The sequence below is a fragment of the Mesoplodon densirostris genome, chromosome 3 (assembly GCF_025265405.1).
Source record: "Mesoplodon densirostris isolate mMesDen1 chromosome 3, mMesDen1 primary haplotype, whole genome shotgun sequence".
NCBI lineage: Eukaryota > Metazoa > Chordata > Mammalia > Artiodactyla > Ziphiidae > Mesoplodon > Mesoplodon densirostris.
In genome coordinates this window covers 52154879-52175388 of record NC_082663.1, presented here as the reverse complement: position 1 = coordinate 52175388, position 20510 = coordinate 52154879, and the positions used below count along the sequence as shown (strand labels likewise).

General features: G+C 35.4%; 1 protein-coding gene across 2 annotated transcripts in view; it reads right to left on the bottom strand.

The window, feature by feature from the left end:
* Positions 1-20510, bottom strand: part of RNF180 (ring finger protein 180) — a 278059-nt gene that overhangs the window by 231898 nt on the left and 25651 nt on the right. For both annotated transcript variants that reach the window (XM_060091716.1, XM_060091717.1), the window contains exon 2: positions 16422-16556. In XM_060091716.1, the coding sequence (XP_059947699.1) occupies positions 16422-16556 (135 nt within the window). The remainder of the gene's footprint in view (positions 1-16421; positions 16557-20510) is intronic.

Sequence of the window (20510 nt, the reverse complement as noted above, 5' to 3'; positions counted from 1 at the left end):
TGGCTGCCCCAGCCCCTTGGGCCCTGACACCCTCCCCAACCAAGGCAGAGATCACCATCACCACTGTATACCTGCTGAGAAGAGGAGAAGCAAAACCAGATCAGAACTGCTGCTCCAGCCTCTTGGGCCCTGACCTCACCCCTAACCAAGACAATCCAAGTCCAAGACCACCAATGCTCTGAGGGAAAAGCCCAATTCCCTCAGGGCTCCTGCTCTAGCCCCTCAGGCCACAGTTCCACCACCAGACAGGGGTGTAATTACCATCAAGTATTGGAAAAACCCTGACTCACACTGGGCTCTGGCTCCAGCTCATCCAACTTTGGCCCTACCTCCCACCAAGGCAGTGGTCAGCAGCACATCCCAAGAGAAGACATGGCCCATGATCACTTCAGATCCAACTCTCCCACCAATGCCATGGGGCACAAGCGGCCTGTATAGGGATGTTCCCACACACAGACACACCTTCAAGACCAGGATATGTAACTCTTTCACCTAATTTCATTAAAACAGAGAAAATCAAACAAAATAATAAAATAATAAAGGTTAGAATGGAAATAGAGACAAAAAACTAGAAAAGATCAATGAAACTAAGAGCTGGTTTTTAAAAGATAAACAAAACTGACAAACCTTTAGCCAGACTCATCAAGGAAAAAAAATGAGGTCTAAGTAAACAAAATTAGAAATGAAAGAGAAGAAATTACAACCAATATCACAGAAATATAATCATAAGATAATACTATGAACAGGTACATGCTAACAAACTGGACAATCTAGAATAATTGGATAAATTTCTAGAAACATACAATCATCCAAGACTGAATAAAAAAGAAACAGAAAATATAAATAGACCAATTACTAATATTAAAATTGAATCAGTAATCAAAAAACTCCCAAAAAACCAAAGTCCACCAGACAACAGCTTCACAGGGCAATTCTATCAAAAATTTAAAGAAGAGTTAATACTTATCCTTCTCAAACTATTCCAAAATATTGAACAGGAGGGAACACTTCCAAATTCATTCTATGAGGCCAGCATTACTCTGATACCAAAACCAGACAAAGACACTACTACTACAGAAAATTAGAGGCCAACATCCCTGATGAACACAGATGCAAAAATCTTCAATGATATATTAGCAAACCAAATTCAACAATACATAAAGGATCATACATCATGATCAAGTGGGATTTATTCCATGGATACAAAGATGGTTCAACAACCACAAATCAATCACTGTGATACATCACATTAACAAAACAAAGAATAAAAATTACATGATCATCTCAACAGATGCAGAAAAAGTACTTGACAAAATCCAACATTGGTTTATGATAAAAAAAAGTCTTGACCAAGTTGGTATAGAGGGAACATATTCAACATAGTAAACAACATTTATGACAAACTCACAGCTAGCATTCTACTCAACAGTGGAAAGTTCAAAGCTTTTCCTCTGAGATTAGAAATAAGACAAGCACAACACTGTAAATCAACTATACTTCAATAATAATAATTTAAAAAAGACAAGGATACCCACTCTCAACACTTTTGCTCAACATGGTACTGGAAGTTCTAGCAACAGCAATCAGACTAGAAAAAAAAAAAAAGGCATCCAAATTGGAAGGAAAGAAGTAAAACTCTCACTATTTGCAAATGACATGATACTGTATTATTCAGAAAACCCTAAACACTTCACCAAAAAACTATTAGCACTAATAAATGAATTCAATAAAGTTGCAGGATATAAGAAAAATATACAGAAATCTGTTGCATTTCTATAGACTAATAATAAACTATCAGAAGGAGAAATGAAGAAAACAATCCCATTTATAATCATATCAAAAAGAATAAAATACCTAGGAATAAATATAACCAAGGAAGTGATGACTTGTACTTTGAAAACTATATGACACTGAAGAAAGAAATTAAAAATAATATAAATAAATGGAATGATATCCCATGTTCACGGATCGGAAAAATTATTGTTGAAATGTCCATACTGCCCAAAGCATTCTACAGATTTAATGTAATCCCTATCAAAATACCCACTACATTTTTCACAGAACTAAAACAAATGATCCTAAAATTTGTATGGAACCACAAAAGACCCTGAGAAGCCAAAGCAATCTTGAGAAAAAAAGAACAAAGGTAAAATTATCATGCTTCCTGGCTTCAGATTATATTACAAAAAAGCTACAGTTACCAAAACAGTATTGTACTGGCACAAAAACAGACACAAAGATCAATGGAACAGAAATAAACCGACACACATATGGTCAATTAATCTACAACAAAGGAGGCAAGAATATACAATAGGGAAAAGACAGTTTCTTCAATAAGTGGTGTTGGGAAAATTGGAGAGCTACATGTAAAAGAATGAAATTAGAACATTTTTTCACACCATATATAAAAATAAATTCAAAATGTATTAAACACTAAAATGTAAGACGTGAAACCACAAAACTCCTAGAAGAAAACATAGGCAGTATGGTCTTTGACACTGGTCTTAGCAATATTTTCTTTGAATTTGTCTCCTTAAGTGTGGAATACAAAAGTGAAAACAAACAAATTGGACCTAATCAAACTTAAAAGCTTTTACACAGTGAAGGAAACCATCAACAAAATGGAAAGGCAACTTAATGAATGGGAAAAGATATTTGCAAATGACGTACTGATAAAGGGTTAATATCTGAAATAGATAAAGAACTCACACAACTAAATATCCAATAGAACAAACGATACAGTTAAAAAATGGTCAGAGGATCTAAACAGGCATTTTTCCAAAGAAGACATACAGATGGACAATAGGCACATGAAAAAATGCTCAACATCCCTAGTCATCAGGGAAATGCAAATCAAAACCATAATGAGATATCACCTCACACCTGTCAGAATGACCGCCATCACAAAGATGAGAACATGTGTTGACAAGGATGAGGAGAAAAGGAAACCCTCATGTACTGCTGGTAGGAACATAAATTGGTACAGTCACTATTGAAAATAGCATGAAGGTTCCTCAAAAAAAAAATAATAAATAGTGCTACCATATGATCCAGTAATTCCACTTCTGGGCATTTATCTGAAGAAAACAAAAACAATACTTCAAAAAGATGGGCTTCCCTGGTGGCGCAGCGGTTGAGAGTCCGCCTGCCAATGCAGAGGACATGGGTTCGTGCCCCGATCCGGGAAGATCCCACATGCCGTGGAGCAGCTGGGCCCGTGAGCTATGGCCGCTGAGCCTGCGCGTCCGGAGCCTGTGCCCCGCAACGGGAGAGGCCACAATAGTGAGAGGCCCGTGTACCGCAAAAAAAAAAAAAAGATATATGCATCCCAATGTTTACGACAGCATTACTTACAACAGTCAAATATGGAAACAACAAAGATGTCCATCAATGGATAAAGAAAATGTGGTATATGTGTTTGTGTATATGTATAGACACACACACACACACATGCACACACAATTGAGTGTCACTCAGCCATAAATAAGAATGAAATCCTGCCATCTGTGAAAACGTGGATAGACCTGGATGACATTATGCTAGTAAGTAAAATAAGTCAGAGAGAGAAAGATAAATACTGCACGTTTTCACTTACACGTGGAATCTAAAAAACAAAACAAAGAAAGAAATATAACAAAACAGTAACAGACTCACAGATACAGAGCACAGACTGGTGGTTGCCAAAAGGGAGAGGGATAAGAGGAGGGCTAAAATGGGTGAAAAGGATTAAAAAGTACAAATAACTAGGTATAAAATACATAAGTTACAAGGGCATAATGTACAGCATATGGAGTATAGTAAATATTTTATAATAACTATGTGAAGTATAATACATAAAAATATAAAGTTACTATGCTGTGCATCTGGAATTAATATAATATTGTAAGTTAACTATACTTTGAATAAAAAAAGACATCCACAGATGAACATCTCTCTTAAACAAAGCATCAAAATCCTTGATAAAATATTAATAAGTAAAATTTAGCAATAGATTATCATATATAGGTAGAATATACTAAGAGATCCACAAAAAGCAACTAAAAAGTGAGTTTAGCATAATACGTTTGCAGGATATAAAGTCAATATACAAATTCAGCTCTATTTCTTTAGATTAGCCACAAGAAATTGTAATGGGTAACTTATTAAATATCAATTATAACAGCAGCAAAAAACATGAACTACTTAGGAGTAAATTTAATACAATATGTACAAGATCTCTCCATCATAAACTAGAAAACACTGCTGAAAGAATTGAGGAATACATAGTGGTGTGTATCTCAGGAATGAAAGATTGATATAGCATTCAAAAATCATTCAATACAACTCAATATAGTAATATAAAACAGAACAAAATTGTAGAAAATATTTTGATATATGCGGAAAAATCATTTGATAAAATTCAACATCCATTCATAATGAAAACTTAGAAACTAAAAATGGAAGAAAACTTTTTCAATCTGATAAAAGGTATCTATGAAAAACCTTTAACTAAACTTATACTCCGTGGTGTAAGATAATTGTTTTACCCTAAGATTGGGAACAGAATGTCTTCATTCTCACCTTTCTAGTCCACATTGATGGTCCAAGTCAGTACAGTATGACAAGAAAAAGAAATAAAAGACATACAGATTAGAAATCAACAAAATGACGAGATACATCTTCACACCCACTTAGGATGGCTATAATAACAAATAAAAATAATGAAATAAACAGAAAATAAGGGTTGGTAAGGATGTGGAAAATTTGGACCCACTGTACATTTATGATGGGAATGTAAATGGTGCAGCCACTGTGGAAAATAGTTTTGTGGTTCCTCAATAAGCTAAACATTGAATTACCAACTGGCTTAAGAATTCTACTCCTGGGTGTATATCCAAAATAATAAAAAAACAGGTGTTCTAACAAAAACTTGTATAAAAATGTTCATAGCAACACTACTGAAAATAGTCAAAAGGTGGAAACAACTCAAATGTCCATCAACTTATAAATGTATAAACAATATGTGGTAGATCCCTATGATGAAATAATGTGCAGTCATAAAAAGGGATAAAATACTGATACATGCTATAACATGGATAACTCTTGAAAACACTCTGCTGGGTGAAAGAAGCCAGACCAAAAGGCTGTATATTGTGTGATTCCATTTGTATTAAATATCCATAATCAGTAAATCCATAGAGACAGGAAGCATATTAGTAATTGCTAGGGGGTTGGGGGAGGTAGAAATGGGCAGTGACTGCTTAATGAGCATGGGTTTTCCACATGGGGTGATGAGAATGTTCTGGAACTAGATAGTGATTGATGGTTGCACAGTGTACTAGATATCAGTAGTGGTAAATTTTATGTTATGTGTATTTTAGCATAATTTTAAAAAATAACAAAATAACTTTTTATTCACAGAAAACACACTATAAAGAAAATACTGGGCTTCCCTGGTGGTGCAGTGGTTGAGAGTCCGCCTGCCGATGCAGGGGACACGGGTTCGTGCCCCGGTCCGGGAAGATCCCACATGCCGTGGAGCGGCTGGGCCCGTGAGCCATGGCCGCTGAGCCTGCGTGTCCGGAGCCTGTGCTCCGTAACAGGAGAGGCCACAACAGTGAGAGGCCCGCGTACCACAAAAAAAAAAAAAAAAAAGAAAGAAAAAAGAAAATACTAAGAAATTCACCATAAAAACTGTTAAATTAATAAGCACAATTTCAGTACAGAATGTCAATATACAAATTTCTGTGTACCGCACTTCTGTAACAACAAACGATGGGAAAGTAAACATTTAAAAAATACCACTTAATATAGTACCAAAAAAACATGAACTACTTAGGTATAAACTTATATACAAGACTTGTTAATATATATAAGACTTGTCCACTGAAAACTACAAAACACTATACAGAAAAATTAAATACTTAATAAAACCAAGAAATATCCCATGTTCATAGAATGGAAAGTTTGATATTTTTAAGATGTCAATTGCCTCCATATTAACCTATAGATTCAATACAACCCACTCAAAATCCCAGCAGGCTTATTTATAGAAATTGATAAATACATTGTAAAATTTATGTAAAGAATGCAAAATGACCTAAAACATCCTGAAAAGTTTTGCAACAGAATAAGAAATGTAGAGGACATACACTATCTGATTTTAACACTTGCAAGATCAATGGAATAGAGTAAAAAAATAGATCTGTATATAAACTTAGTCAATTGTTTTTTGGTAAATATGCCAAGATAATGAGAAAAGATAGACTTTTCAATAATTGGTGCTGAACAACTGAGTATCCATATGAAGTAAAAAAATAATAATAATAAAAATGCTTACCACACACATGAAAAACAAATCAAAATGGATCAGGATCCTAAAAGTAAAAGCCATAACCACAAAATGTCTACAACAAGAAAAAAATATTTGAAACCTGGGGATAGGCAAAGTAGTCTCAGGACACAAAAACATTACGCATACAGGAAAAAAATGATAAACTGGATTTCATCAAAATTAAAACCATCTACTCTTTGAAAGTCATCACTAAGAAAATGAAAACACAAACCACAGACTGGAAGAAAATTTTTGCAAAACCTGTATCTGACAAGAACTTTTTAGCCAGAATATATAAAGAACTCTTACAACTAAATAAGAAGAAACTACAATTTAAAAAAATGATTATAAAATTTCAACAGACATTTCACAAAAGAAGATATACTAATGTCCGATAATCACATGAAAATAGGCATAACAGTCACTGGAGAAATGCAAATTCAAACTATAATGAGACAACATTACATATTTATTACAAGAGCTAAAATGGAAAAAAAGAAAAGAAAAAAAGGGAAAGAAAAAAGCAAAAAGAACTGGAAATATCAGTACAGACAAAGACATAGAGCAACTGAAACTCATACGTTTTCAGTGGAAATGCAAAATGATACAGTCATTTTAGAAAACAGTTTGTCAGTTTCTTAAAAAGCTATGCCCACACTTATCACAGAACCAAGCAATTCCTAGTAGTAACCAAGAAAAATAAAAATATAGGTCCACATAAAGATTTGCAGCTCAAAACTGCAAACACCTAAAATGTCCATCAACAACTACAGCATCCATACAGTAGATAAACAACTGTGAAATGTATACAATGAAGTAATACTCAGTAATAAAAAGGAATGGACTACTGATATATGCAACAATATGAATCAACTTCAAAAACACTACGCTGAGCATAAAAAGCCAGACATAAAAGAATATATGCTCTATGATTACATATATAAGAAACTCTAGAAAAGACCAAATGTTTTTATCTCTTGACAATGGTGGCGGGTACACGAGTACGTATACATTTATCAAAGCTCACTGAAATGTGTATTTCATTACATATAAATTACACCCTTGGGCTCCCCTGGTGGTGCAGTGGTTAATAATCCGCCTGCCAATGCAGGGGACATGGGTTCAAGCCCTGGTCTGCAAGGATCCCACATGTTATGGAGCAACTAAGCCCATGTGCCACAACTACTGAGCATGAGCTCTAGAGCCCGTGAGCCACAACTACTGAAGCCCACGCACCTAGAGCCCTGCTCCACAACAAGAGAAGCCACCACAATGAGCAGCCCACATGCCGCAACAAAGAGTAGCTCCCACTCACTGCAACTAGGGAAAGCCCATGCACGGCAACGAAGACCCAATGCAGCCAAAAAAAAAAAAAAAAAAAAAAAAAAATTATAGCCTAATAAAACTAACCCTAAAACTAACCCTAAAAACTAACCCTAATAAAACTAACCCTAAAGTTAGTAGTGTAACTTTACCTAAATTTACTTTTTGAAGAACAGAATTAATCTTGTAAACATCAGTACCTATACACATTAGCCCCTTCCATTAGGAGCTAAGAGTTATGCAGATTAGTATAACTAATGAATTCTTAAAAAGGCTCTCATAGAGAATACAAAGTGGAATTGACAAATACAGCCTTCTTTACTTCATTATTAGATCTAAAAATTTTTTGGACTTTTCAAGGTTCTGTCTATCCATGAGCTAAATAAATATTTCTACATTGGTATAAAGAATAGAATATTATGTCAAAGTAAGTTAATAGCAATCAACCTATCTAGATTTATTGGGTCATTACTAGACACAGTGTTGACCATATAAAGGGAGTAAAGAAACTTATTTATATGCCAGGGACTGTGTTTTACCTTAACACGTATTATCTCATTTTACTATTTCATTGTGCATATTCCAAAATCAGATAAAGTGATCATGATATTTAGTCACATAAGATTGATCACAGTACTAAGAAACTACTATCTGTTATAAATTCTAGAGATGTTTTATGAACATTCCTATGAGAAAAAACATTGGAGTCCTGTATCTAGGTATGTAAAGGAAATTTTACAATGTACCTATTCTTATTTTTACCATGTAACAAGCATTTGTACTGTGCTACTACACCCCAGGCACTCTTTGAAAGGTTTCATTATTTTACAAATAAGAAAACTGAACCAAGAGAAAGTAAGTAACTTTTATGTAACTTGTCCAAGGTCACACAGTAAGTAGCAAAGGAAGGATTTCCATCCAGGCAGTCTGGCTTCAGAACTGAAGTCACTAAGCTTCCACTGTTACTTCTTATACCAAATCAATACTATCTTTTATAGGGCAATCATCTTTCTTACATCTTTAGCCTGAGTATGTTTTAAGGCATGATACTACTATTCTTCCAGAGTATTACAAAAAAAGCAAAACAAAACAAACAAAAACTGGAAGCATAACTTACTTTTAAATTAACCAAAAACAATGTACTAACTTATACAGAAGAAAGGTAGGTTTAGAAAAAATTCCAGTTGATTCTGATACGCAGCTCCCAAACCAATCTCCCTGATTTGAGAACTATTAACATAAAGCAAGCACATATTTTTCTCTAAATATTTAAAAGTTAAAGCATTCTCTCATGCCAACAAAAAAGACAAAAATCAGTTACAGAAATTGATACTGGTGGAAGGAGCATAAAAGGCTGGGTTAAGAGTATATAGTATTGTTTCCCTTTCTGAAAATTAGATATGGAAAACAAAGAAAACCAGGATAAACACAGAGGCCTCAGTTATAAATGAGACTGCCAACTACTTCAACTGTAATTACACACACTGTCTTAGAAACATAAATATATATGATATTCATGATATTTACTTCCAATTTAATTTTACAGGTAAAATAAGACATCAAACTATAAAGTCTACAGTCACTTAATTTTTTAAAAAATCACACAAATATACCTGATAAAACAAGTTTTAATGAATGTATTTTAAGATAAATGATTAAACGAAGCAAACTTATTTGAGGAATTTAAAGGCTTTAAAGTAGTGGCGTCAGGTTATCTCTTTGGGAAAAATAAACTGAAAATTAGAAAAACTATATTATTAGGATTTTAAAAACCTTAATAGACAGCTTTTTGGGTCTCAAGTTTATCATGTGGGCAAAGGAGGAAGTAAAAGAAGAGAAGTAACTAACAGCCAGTTTCACTTAATACTGTCAGAAAAATGTTGACAAAATATTTTGTAAATGAAATCTTTTGTTCAAGCAGTAGGGGGAGCTAACGCATTGTTATTGATATTGCTTTTTCTTTAAGGGTAGGGAATGTTTTCAGTTACTGCGTACAAAGAGAACTTCTTTAATTTTAAAATTACAAACTGTATGCATTATCTTTTTATCATTTAATGATTGTTAAGAGTTTTAATTGAACAGAACAGGTTAAATGTAAAAAGGTGACATAATATTATTATATAATTTTTGGAAAATGTTTAACACTAACACATTTCCAATGTTAGTAATAACATTCCCTTAGCTAACACATTAAAAGTTAGCCAACTATATTATTTAAGTAATATAGTTTATTTAAATATTTGCAGCTATCAGCTATAAACACTACAGGGAAAAAGATCAGGTAATAAAAATGTCATTTAGATTAACATTATTAATTAAATGTTTAAAGGGTTATAAATATAAACGAACCAAAACCTATTGGACTGCCTGGTTTTACTATTGTAGGTTGAGAACATACTTCAAGGGTGAAAATTTTTTTTACTCAAAAGTCAGAATGAATAAAAAAGAAACTGAAAGCCTTATTTAAAGGCAGACCATTCCCTGCATGTATTCTTGCTACCTTTCTAATTTCACGCTTTCAAAATTGCCAAAATAATTTTTAAAAAATTCAATGGTCATGTCACTCCTTTTCACTGACTTCCCAGCTTTTAGGAAAAAGATCCAAGTCCTTAATTTGTCTTGCAAGACCATAAATGATCTAACCAACACCCATCTTTCTAGCCTCAAATCTGGCCAAACTCTCCATCTCTGCCCTCCAATCATAGAAATCTTCTAGTTCCATGGAGATACATCACATTCTTTCCACCACAGGGCCTTTGAATATGCTGGTCCTAAAGCTTGGAAGGTCCTCTGTCTTGTACTGTCCTGGCTACTCATCCACCGTATCTCTACACAAGTCGTTTCCTCAGAAAAGCCTCCCGCTTACAATAACAATCCTACGTCCATGTCCTATCTTTATGGCTCCCTATACGTTTCCTATTTTTCCACTTACCCAGCTAATAATTTAATATTTATGATTGATCACTATCCTGAAAGTTTCACAAGGACAGAACACTTCTCTTCTGCTCTTCATTGAATTTCCAGTGCCTGTCATATCTTAGTTGATCTGAGCTGGCAAAACAAAATACCACAGACTGGGTGGCTTAGACAACAGACATTTATTCTTCACAACCCTGGAGGCTGGAAGTCTATGATCAAAGTGCCAGCATGTTCAGGTACTGGTGATAGCTCTCCTCTTAATTTGCAGATAGCTGCCTTCTTGCTCTATCCTCACATGGTAGAGAGAGAAAGAGATCTCTCTTTCCCTTCTTATAAGAGAGAAAAGAGATTTCTCTCTCTCTTCTTCTTACTGGATTAAGGCCCCATCCTTATAACCTGATTTAACCTTAGAAACCTCCTAAAGACCTATCTCCAGATACAGTCACTTCGGTGGTTAGGACTCACAGCTACAATGAACATTGTCCAATGATTTCCTCTTTGCTAAAACCAAGTGATTTCCTCTTTGCTAAAACCAAACTTTTAATTCTCATTCAGAGTCTCTACATTTCGCCATGCAGTTTGTATGCCATTTCTGTAAAATCTGGGGGCACCTTTCACAGACTAGCACCCTCTAGAATTATGCAGTGTACAACCTGCACATTAAAGGCAGTATCTGGTCTTCTATGTCTCGCTACAACGTTCAATATTACTAACGAATCCCTCCTTCTGGAAGATATTCATCCCTTGACTTCCATAACACTGTATCCTGATTTTCAATCCTATCTTTCTTACTACTCTTTTTTTCCTACTTTGTGATTTTTTTTTCCTGTCCATCCCTTAAATGTTCCTAGGCCCTCTTCTTTCTCACTCCATTCACACTCTGCATGGTCATCTCATCTACTTTCACAGCTTGACTCACCACTTAAATGCTGATGACTCCCAAATCCACACTTTCAGTTCAGATCTCTGCTCTGAATCCCATAACCATAGAACCAGCAGCCTTCCAGAAATCTCTTTTTAAATGTCCTTTTAGGCCATATAAACTTGATGTGCCCCGAACTGTGTCAAAATGGACTAAGAAGTGAAAGCGGAGGACACCACCTCTGACGCAACGCCCACCCCGCCAGACTTCACAAACGGAGACCAATTTTGTTATTTTCTGGTTTTAGGGTTTTCATTGTTATTTTTTGCTTTTGGTTTTGGTTCTGGCCCACATTTCATGTATCTCAGGCCTGAAGGTAGAGTAGGAGTCCCCTTTTGTCCCTGTGGACATTGTAGATTGTCTCAAAGTTCCATTCTAAATTCCCAGTCACATGCCTTACCATATGCCAGTGGCTGGAAAACTAAAGCTCAAATGTCCCAGATTCCCTTACAGCTCAAGTTCCACACATGACCTAGCTTTCCCCAAGCTGATACACTGTTCAATATTATGAAAGCAGAAGTGATGAGTATATTTGTGCTGTTTCTTCTAGCAAGCTTGGTTTTGAAGGTACTTAGTCTGCGGCAAAAGTTAGTGATTCCAATGTCCAGTTCCTAGTTCTGTGGGGACTAAGAGGCAGCGTGTGACACTTCCATTTCCTGGCATTGGTCAGGGCTAAACAAGTGTGGTTCTGGAGCCAACAGCTGTGGATGCTATTTCCTCAGTTTCCTGATCCTTTATGTTCTTCTGAGGGCCATTTCACACCTTCATGGTGTGAGGAAGACAGGAGACAAAGTCCAGGGTTTGCTCAGGGTCGGGAGACTGTAAGAGGGAACTCCTACATAAAGCTGGGTTATCAGTATAAGGGTGAATGAGAAATAAACCTGTTGCTCAGAAGGACAAAGAAGGAAAGCTGCCTATCTCCACTTTGGTATTCAGTAGAAGGAAAGGAAAAAATCTTCTCCTCAGGGTACTGAAGAATTTCTTAAACAAAAAGTACAGAACATAAAGGAGATGATTAATAAATTTATCTATATTATTTTACAAATTCTGTTCATCAAAAGATACCACAAAGAGTGAAATACAAGTTATATAAACTGGCAAAAGATATTTGCAATACAATAACCAACAAATAATTAGTATTCAGAGTACATAAAGAGCTTCCAAAAATCAAAGCTACATAATAGAAAAACAGGCAAGGAAAAAAAGACATTTCACAGAAAACACAAACAGCCTTAAACAATGAAAAGATGTTAAATGTTGGCAAAGATGTGGAATCACAGCAATGTTTAACTGCTGCTCATGGGACTGTCATTTGAAAACAACTTAGCATTGCCCAGTAAAGGTGAAGAATCACATATCCTGCAACATACAACTCCATTTCCAGTAATATACTCCTGCCTATGTTTGTCAAGATATGGACAAGTAGCATGGCTTGTAAGAGCAAAACAACTAGATTTAACTCAATGGTAGAGTGAATTATAAATTGTGATATATTAATACACTGGAATACTACACAAAAGTGAAAAACTGGAGCTACACTACATGCTGATATTAAGTAAAAGCAGCAATTCCCAGAAGAATACCCACCTATGTTGTGATTTCATTTACAGAAAGTAGACAAACAAAACACTTCCAGAAACAAGAAAAACACTTATTTTATACACAGATACATTTTAAATTATATTGTTAAATAGGTAATAAATTAAGATGATTTGATAGGTGATAAATTTAGCATTCTTTCAGCATAGCATCTGATAGATTACTTTTAGATTCCAATATTTTACTTTATTGTTTCCTTTAATTAAAACAGATGCTTCTAAGTTCATCTTTAATATTTATATCAAATGCATATATTTATAAATGTAAAATATGTTTGTATAGTTCAAAGAAATACTTAAAGAGAAGCAAATACCAATACACCCACCACCCAGGTAAGTACAACATTACCACTACTTTAGAAGTCCCCTCAGGATCCCTCTCTAATTGTATACTCCTCCTTCCCCCTAGACTTAACAATGATATTGAATTATTCCTCAGGCAGGTTTTTAACAGGTTTTATATATGTATGTTTTATTTTATATGCATATAATATATATACCTTTATATACATTATTTTATATAAATATAAAAATATTTAAATAATATATTTATGTAAATATGTATTTTATACCTATTTTTAATAAATATATTTTTATTTTATAACTTAGTTTCAATAATTATATATATATATGTATTTTATTATGTATATATATAAACATTTTATTTTATATATAAAACTATAGTGACAGAAAGCAAATCAGTGGTTGCCCAAGGCTGGGCTTGGAAACAGGGCAAATGGGCCTAAGAAAACTTTCTGAGGTAAGAGAAAGATTCTAAAACTGTTATCATTGAATTGTATTCTTACAATAAATAAATTTTATGGTTTACAAATTATACTTAAAAATCTGTAAAAAAAAAAAAAATACATACAGACTTCACAATCTCCTTTGGGAAGCCTCTGTGACTAGCCCAGGCAACATTTGCTTACATTCCTCTGTTACAGTACTTATCAAACCAGGCTACACTGCTTGGCCTATTTTCAACTACAGTTTAAAGCTTCTAGAGGACCAGAATGTTTTTCCAATCTTGTACCACTCTCTTCTACAACCTATCCCATTACATCCTAGAGCAGTGTTTGAACTTCTCTTGCTTATTGAGAAGGTGTGACATTGCGTAATACCCTGATGGAGGAGCAAAGGCAGTAAAGAGAGTGTGGGGTGAGGTGCACAAGCTCAGGACCCTCACTGTCAGGTTCAACTGTAACTGCACTGCTGGTAAAAGTGTAATCTGAGGCAATTTATTTAATCTTCTGTGCCTCAGTTCCCTTATCTATAAAATTGAGATGATAGATTATCTCCTTCAAGATAATCTATCCTTCTATCCTTATACTATAAGGAATGAATAATATAAAACATTCAAAAGAATGCCTACCTATTAAGCATAAAAAAAGGTACTGGACATCATTATCACTAGGAAAAAGCAAATTAAAACTATAATGATATACCACTATACATCTACCAGAATGTCTAAAGTTACAAAGTCTGAAAATACCACCTGTAGACAAAAGGTGTAGAGCAACTGGAATTCTCATCACTGCTGCTGGAAGTGAACATTCACTTTGGAAAACTACTAGCAGCTTCTAAAAAACTTAAAATACACCTACTCTCTGACCCCCCCCAAATTCATTCCTATGTATATATCAAAAAGAAATAACAAAACACAAACACATAAAGTCTTTTACAAGAATACTGATAGCGGGCTTCCCTGCTGGCGCAGTCGTTGAGAATCTGCCTGCTAATGCAGGGGACACGGGTTCGAGTCCTGGTCTGGGAGGATCCCACATGCTGTGGAGCAACTAGGCCCGTGAGCCACAACTACTGAGCCTGCGCGTCTGGAGCCTGTGCTCCGCAACAAGAGAGACTGCGATAGTGAGAGGCCCGCTCACCGCGATGAAGGCTGGCCCCCACTTGCCACAACTACAGAAAGCCCTAGCACAGAAACGAAGACCCAACACAGCAAAAATTAATTAATTAATTAATAAAAACTCCTACCCCCAACATCTTAAAAAAAAAAAAAGAAGAATACTGATAGCCGTTTTATTCATAACCCAAAACTAGAAATTCAAATGTCCATCAGCAGAAAAAGTTGATAAATTTTGGTATATTCATAAATGGCATACTACTCAGGAAAGAGGAAGCAAACTACGTAACACAAAACATAAATGAGCCTTTAAAACATTATGCTGAGGAAAATAAGTCAGGTGCAAAAGAGTATTTGCTATATGATTCTATTAGCATGAAGGTCAGGAACAGGCAAAACTAGTCTATGGTGATAGACATCAATATTCTGGTTGTCTTGTGAGAGGGGAGTATTGCCTGGAAAAGGGCAAAACAACTTTCTGGGGTGATGAAAATATTGTATGTCTTGATCTGATTCGTAGCAGGGCTGGGCTGAAAAAAATTTATCAAGCTGTATACTTTTTTTTTTACTCTATAAATTACACCCAATAAAACACTCAGCATGAAAAGATTTTTTCCTCCAATTAAAATGTTTTTTCAGTTTTTAAAAAATGTTTAAAACAAAATTATCTGACATGTAGTAAGTATGCAGTCAAAGTCTTCCACTATTATCAGTTCAAGCTGGCTAATCTGTTAGAGTGCATAGGAAATAATCATGATCAAATGTGTCTGAGGAAAAACTTAAAACAAACAGTCTCTCAAAGAAGGGGATGAAAACAATTACATCCACTCTCTCTGCTGAACTGAGAATTCCTTGTAAAGTGCATGGATTACTATCTAGTTTGGACCTCTTTGATACTGCCTCTTGCATACTGCTCTTAGAGAAGTTTAGGGATTTTATCTTTTTTTAAAAAAACATTTACTTTTACCAGGACAACCAATTAAATGCTTTTAAATATTATTCAGGTTTTTCTATTGACTTTTAAATTATATATGAACTTTCTCTTTTAGGCCCATACTGAATACTATATATATAACATGTATGTATATATGTTTATATATATATGTATAATATATGTTTTTATATACATATAAAAATAGGTTTTCTATTTTTTAATATGATCTTGAATTTAATTGTGCGGTGATGACTAAGGTTCACTCATGGTGGGGATAAAATAAACATGGATTATTATCTTCAACCTATGTTTGTGATCCTGCACTTAAAACTTTAAGGTCATGTTAATGTCAGCAGCTAGAGGTAAACTTAATTGTAACTGTGGAAGGTGGGATGCCTTTCGAATACCACTTTGAAATGTTTTCAGTGGATCAGGTAAAATAAGGTAAAAGCTAAGTCAGGTGTGGAGGGATATGTGTGCATGTGTAGGTTTGCCCCCAGCATTCCTATACTAGGAAATTATCTGACGATTATACAGTTAGCAATACTCACCTTAGTCACTTGATTCTCAAGACATTCCATCAAACAACCAGAACCTGCTATGCATTTTCTACATTTCCAACAACGAAGAATACTTATTTCTTCTTGATTGCGATTTTTAGTTATCAATTCTTTACTTCTCTTCATCTGTGGGAAAATTAATGCATTTTTAGAATGTTAAACTGTGTCAGGTTAAACTTGATTTTCTAAACCTTTTGAACAGCATTAGCTACATGAGGACCAGAAAGAAGAGAATTATCATTTATTGAGGTTCCTACTAGACTTAGGCTAGGGGTGCTCTATAAACTATATCTAGGATTAATTCTGATAATGATGCATTATATTAGTGACTACCAGCTTCTTTTATTTTTGCAGAACATTTTGTCTATTTCTTTCCATCTGTTCTCACTAAAAGTGGTAAAAGGTAAGAACAGTTAAATAAGTTACTCCAGTAACTTTAAAACTCATAACAAAGAACTATAAATATTCTTACAAATAGGATATTTTGAATAGCCACAGCATTAAATTTTAAATATAACAGGATTTACTGAGTTGTAGTTAATTCTGTGACAATTAGAAGTAATTACTTCACACGGGTCAGAATGGCCATCATTCTGGAGAAAAGGGAACCCTCTTGTACTGTTGGTGGGAATGTAAATTGATACAACCACTATGGAGAACAGTATGGAAGTTCCTTAAGAAACTAAAAATAGAACTACCATATGACCCAGCAATCCTCCTACTGGTCATATACCCAGAGAAGACCATAATTCAAAAAGACATATGCACCCCAATGTTCATTGCAGTACTATTCACAATAGGCAGGACATGGAAGCAACCTAAATGTCCATCAACAGAGGAATGGATAAGGAAGATGCACAACGGAATATTACTCAGCCATTAAAAGAAACGAAATCTGGTCATTTGTGGAGACGTGGATGGACCTAGAGACTGTCATACAGCGTGAAGTAAGTCAGAAAGAAAAACAAATATCATTTACTAACGCATATATGTGGAATCTAAAAAAATGGTATAGATGATCTTATGTGCAAAGCAGAAATACAGACACAGACGTAGAGAACAAATGTATGGACACCAAGGGGTAAAAGGGGGTGGGATGAATTGGGAGATGGGGATTGACATATATACACTATTGATAGTATGTATAAAATAGATAACTAATGAGAACCTACTGTATAGCACAGGGAACTCTACTCAATGCTCTGTGATGACCTAAATGGGAAGGAAATCCAAAAAAGAGGAGATATATGTATATGTATAGCTGACTCGCTTTGCTGTACAGTAGAAAATAACACAACATTGTAAAGCAACTGTACTCCAATAAAAAAATTACTTCAAATTAATGGGGAAAATCCTATATCCTAAATGCATTAATTTCTCTTGTATACTGTATTCAGTGGAACAGTTAACTATACTACATCTTGTGCTATGTGCAAAGACTTAGATAATAACCCTACCAATTTTTTAGTCTATTTTTATACTTGAGATTTTATGTCAGTATTGTGATTCAGACCAATATGGGAAAAGTTTCATACTAATAAGGATTCCAAAATAGGTGCAGTGTATTTAACAACCTGCCTGGTAACTACTCATTATAAAGAAAAGAAATGTTAATTTATTAAGCTGTCCACAATGGCCTGCCTAGCTCCCTGGCCACATTTCCTCATTTGTTACATCTTTAATATTTCATTTATTCAACAAACATTTACTGAGAGCTAACCATATGCCCCACCATGAGTCAAACTCTGGGGGCGCAAAGATGAGTAAAACTTATTTTGTCACAGACCTCACTATGCTATAGATCCATAGTTTTCTACTCTAGCTCATTAGAATAACTTGAGAAGCTTTACAAAATAGTGATGCCTAGGCCAGGCCCCACTCTTAGAAATTCTGACTTATTCTGAAATGGGGAGGGAGTTAGGAATGGGTACTTTTTATTAAAAAGTTCCCCAGGTGATTCTATAGTGTGGTCAGGGTGAGGACAGGCTGTGTTAATACACAAACAATTAACTAAGATGTAACAGCTGAAGGAACAAGAGAGGGAACATAGATGGACTTTAACCAAATTTAAAGGAAGGATTTGAAGAATTCTGCCTGGAAGGGCACAGCATGCCCTATCTAGCTCTGCCTAACCTACAGGTGCTAGGCAGCAGTTCAGTCTCCACTGACATCTTCAGAACCCATCCTTAGCCCAGTTGCCACTCTACTTAAGCTTTGTCCTCAATGATCATCAATAATATCTTAATTTGCAAGTGTCCTGACCTCCCCCTGCTTTCATCGTTGTTGATGCTCCCCTCCTTAGCTTCATGAGCACTCCTTTCATCTCTCAGTAGTCTTCCTAACATCTTCTATCCTCATCTCCCTTTTAAACACCAATGGTTCTCAACCAGGAATGGAGATTGCAGGGAGGGATAACATCGGAATCAACAAAGGAAAAATTCCATATCCGCCTATGTTCTCCCCTTCCCTGAGATCCATACACACCTCCCCACTTCTCCCCTCCCCTCAGGGTTGTTCCACGCCCTCTTGGAGTGCAAGCATTTAGTTAGAAAAAGCCCTATTGGTGATTCTAATAAGTTTTCTCTGAGAATCACTGAGAATTATACTCTGTGTGACAACTCTTTTATGGCAATGATTTTTAAATCTATACATCTAGTCTGATCTTATTCCAAAGCTCTAAGACCAGTATTTTCAAATTCCGAATGTCAAATGCTATCTCTACATGAATCTCCTTTAGAGCCTTTGTAGTGGTTGTTCGCTCTGTCTACCCTGTACGGTAGCCACTTGTTAGATGTGTTATTAAGCGCTCGAAATGTGGCTAATCTGAATTGAGATGCACAGTAAGGGTAAAATATACACTGAATTTTGAATACTGTGTAGAAAAAAAGAATGTTAAATATCTTAATAGTTTTCATATTTATTTCATGTTGAAATCAAATTTTTAATATACTGAGTTAAATAAAATATAATTGTAAAAATTAATTTCACATTTTTTACTTTTTGAATGTGGCTACTGTAAATTTTTAAATTACATATCTGGCTTGTATTATACTCCTACTGGACAGCACCTGTCTAGACCTCCTCGCCCCAGGTCTTTGCATGGTTGGCTCTCTTCTCATCATTCAGAGGTCAGCTCACACTCATGTCCTCATAGGTATGGTATAAGAAGCACATGGGAAGTTTATTTAAACGTATGTCACAGGACCGCAGTCCCAGGAATTCTAATTCAATGTTCCTAGGGTGGGATTCTGCATATTTAACAAGCAACTAGGTGATTCTGTAACAGGTGATCTGAAGATCACACTCTGAGGGACAGAATACAAGCTAAGCTCCATTTGCAGCAACATGGATAGACCTGGAGAGTATTAAGCTTAGTGGAATAGGTCAGACAGAGAAAGACAAATATGCTACCACTTATATGCGGAATCTAAAAATTAAACAGATAAATGTATATGACAAAATAGAAACAGACTCACCGGTATAGAGAACAAACTAGTGGTTACCAGTGTGGAGAGAGAAAAGGAGAGGGGCAAGATAGGGGTATGGGATTAAGAGCTATGAACCACTATGTATAAAATAGATAAGCAACAAGGATATGTTGTACAGCACAGGGAAATATGGCCATTATTTTGTAATAACTTTAAATAAAGTATAATCTGTAAAAATACTGAATCACTATGTTGTACACCTGAAACTAATATAACATTGTAAATCAACTATACTTCAATTAAGAAAACATACAGTCTGGGCTTCCCTGGTGGCGCAGTGGTTGAGAGTCCACCTGCCGATGCAGGGGACGTGGGTTTGTGCCCCGGTCCGGGAGGATCCCACATGCTGCGGAGCGGCTGGGCCCGTGAGCCATGGCCACTGAGACTGCACATCCGGAGCCTGTGCCGCAACGGGAGAGGCCACAGTAGTGAGAGGCCCGCGTACCGCAAAAAAAAAGAAAAAAAGAAAAAAAAAAAAAACATACAGTCTAAGCTTCTTAAGATGTCAAAAAAGGTCCTTTAGGTAGCACAAGGGATTCTTGCGATGGAACTGTTCTGTATCTGATTGTGGTGTTGCTCACATGAATCTACA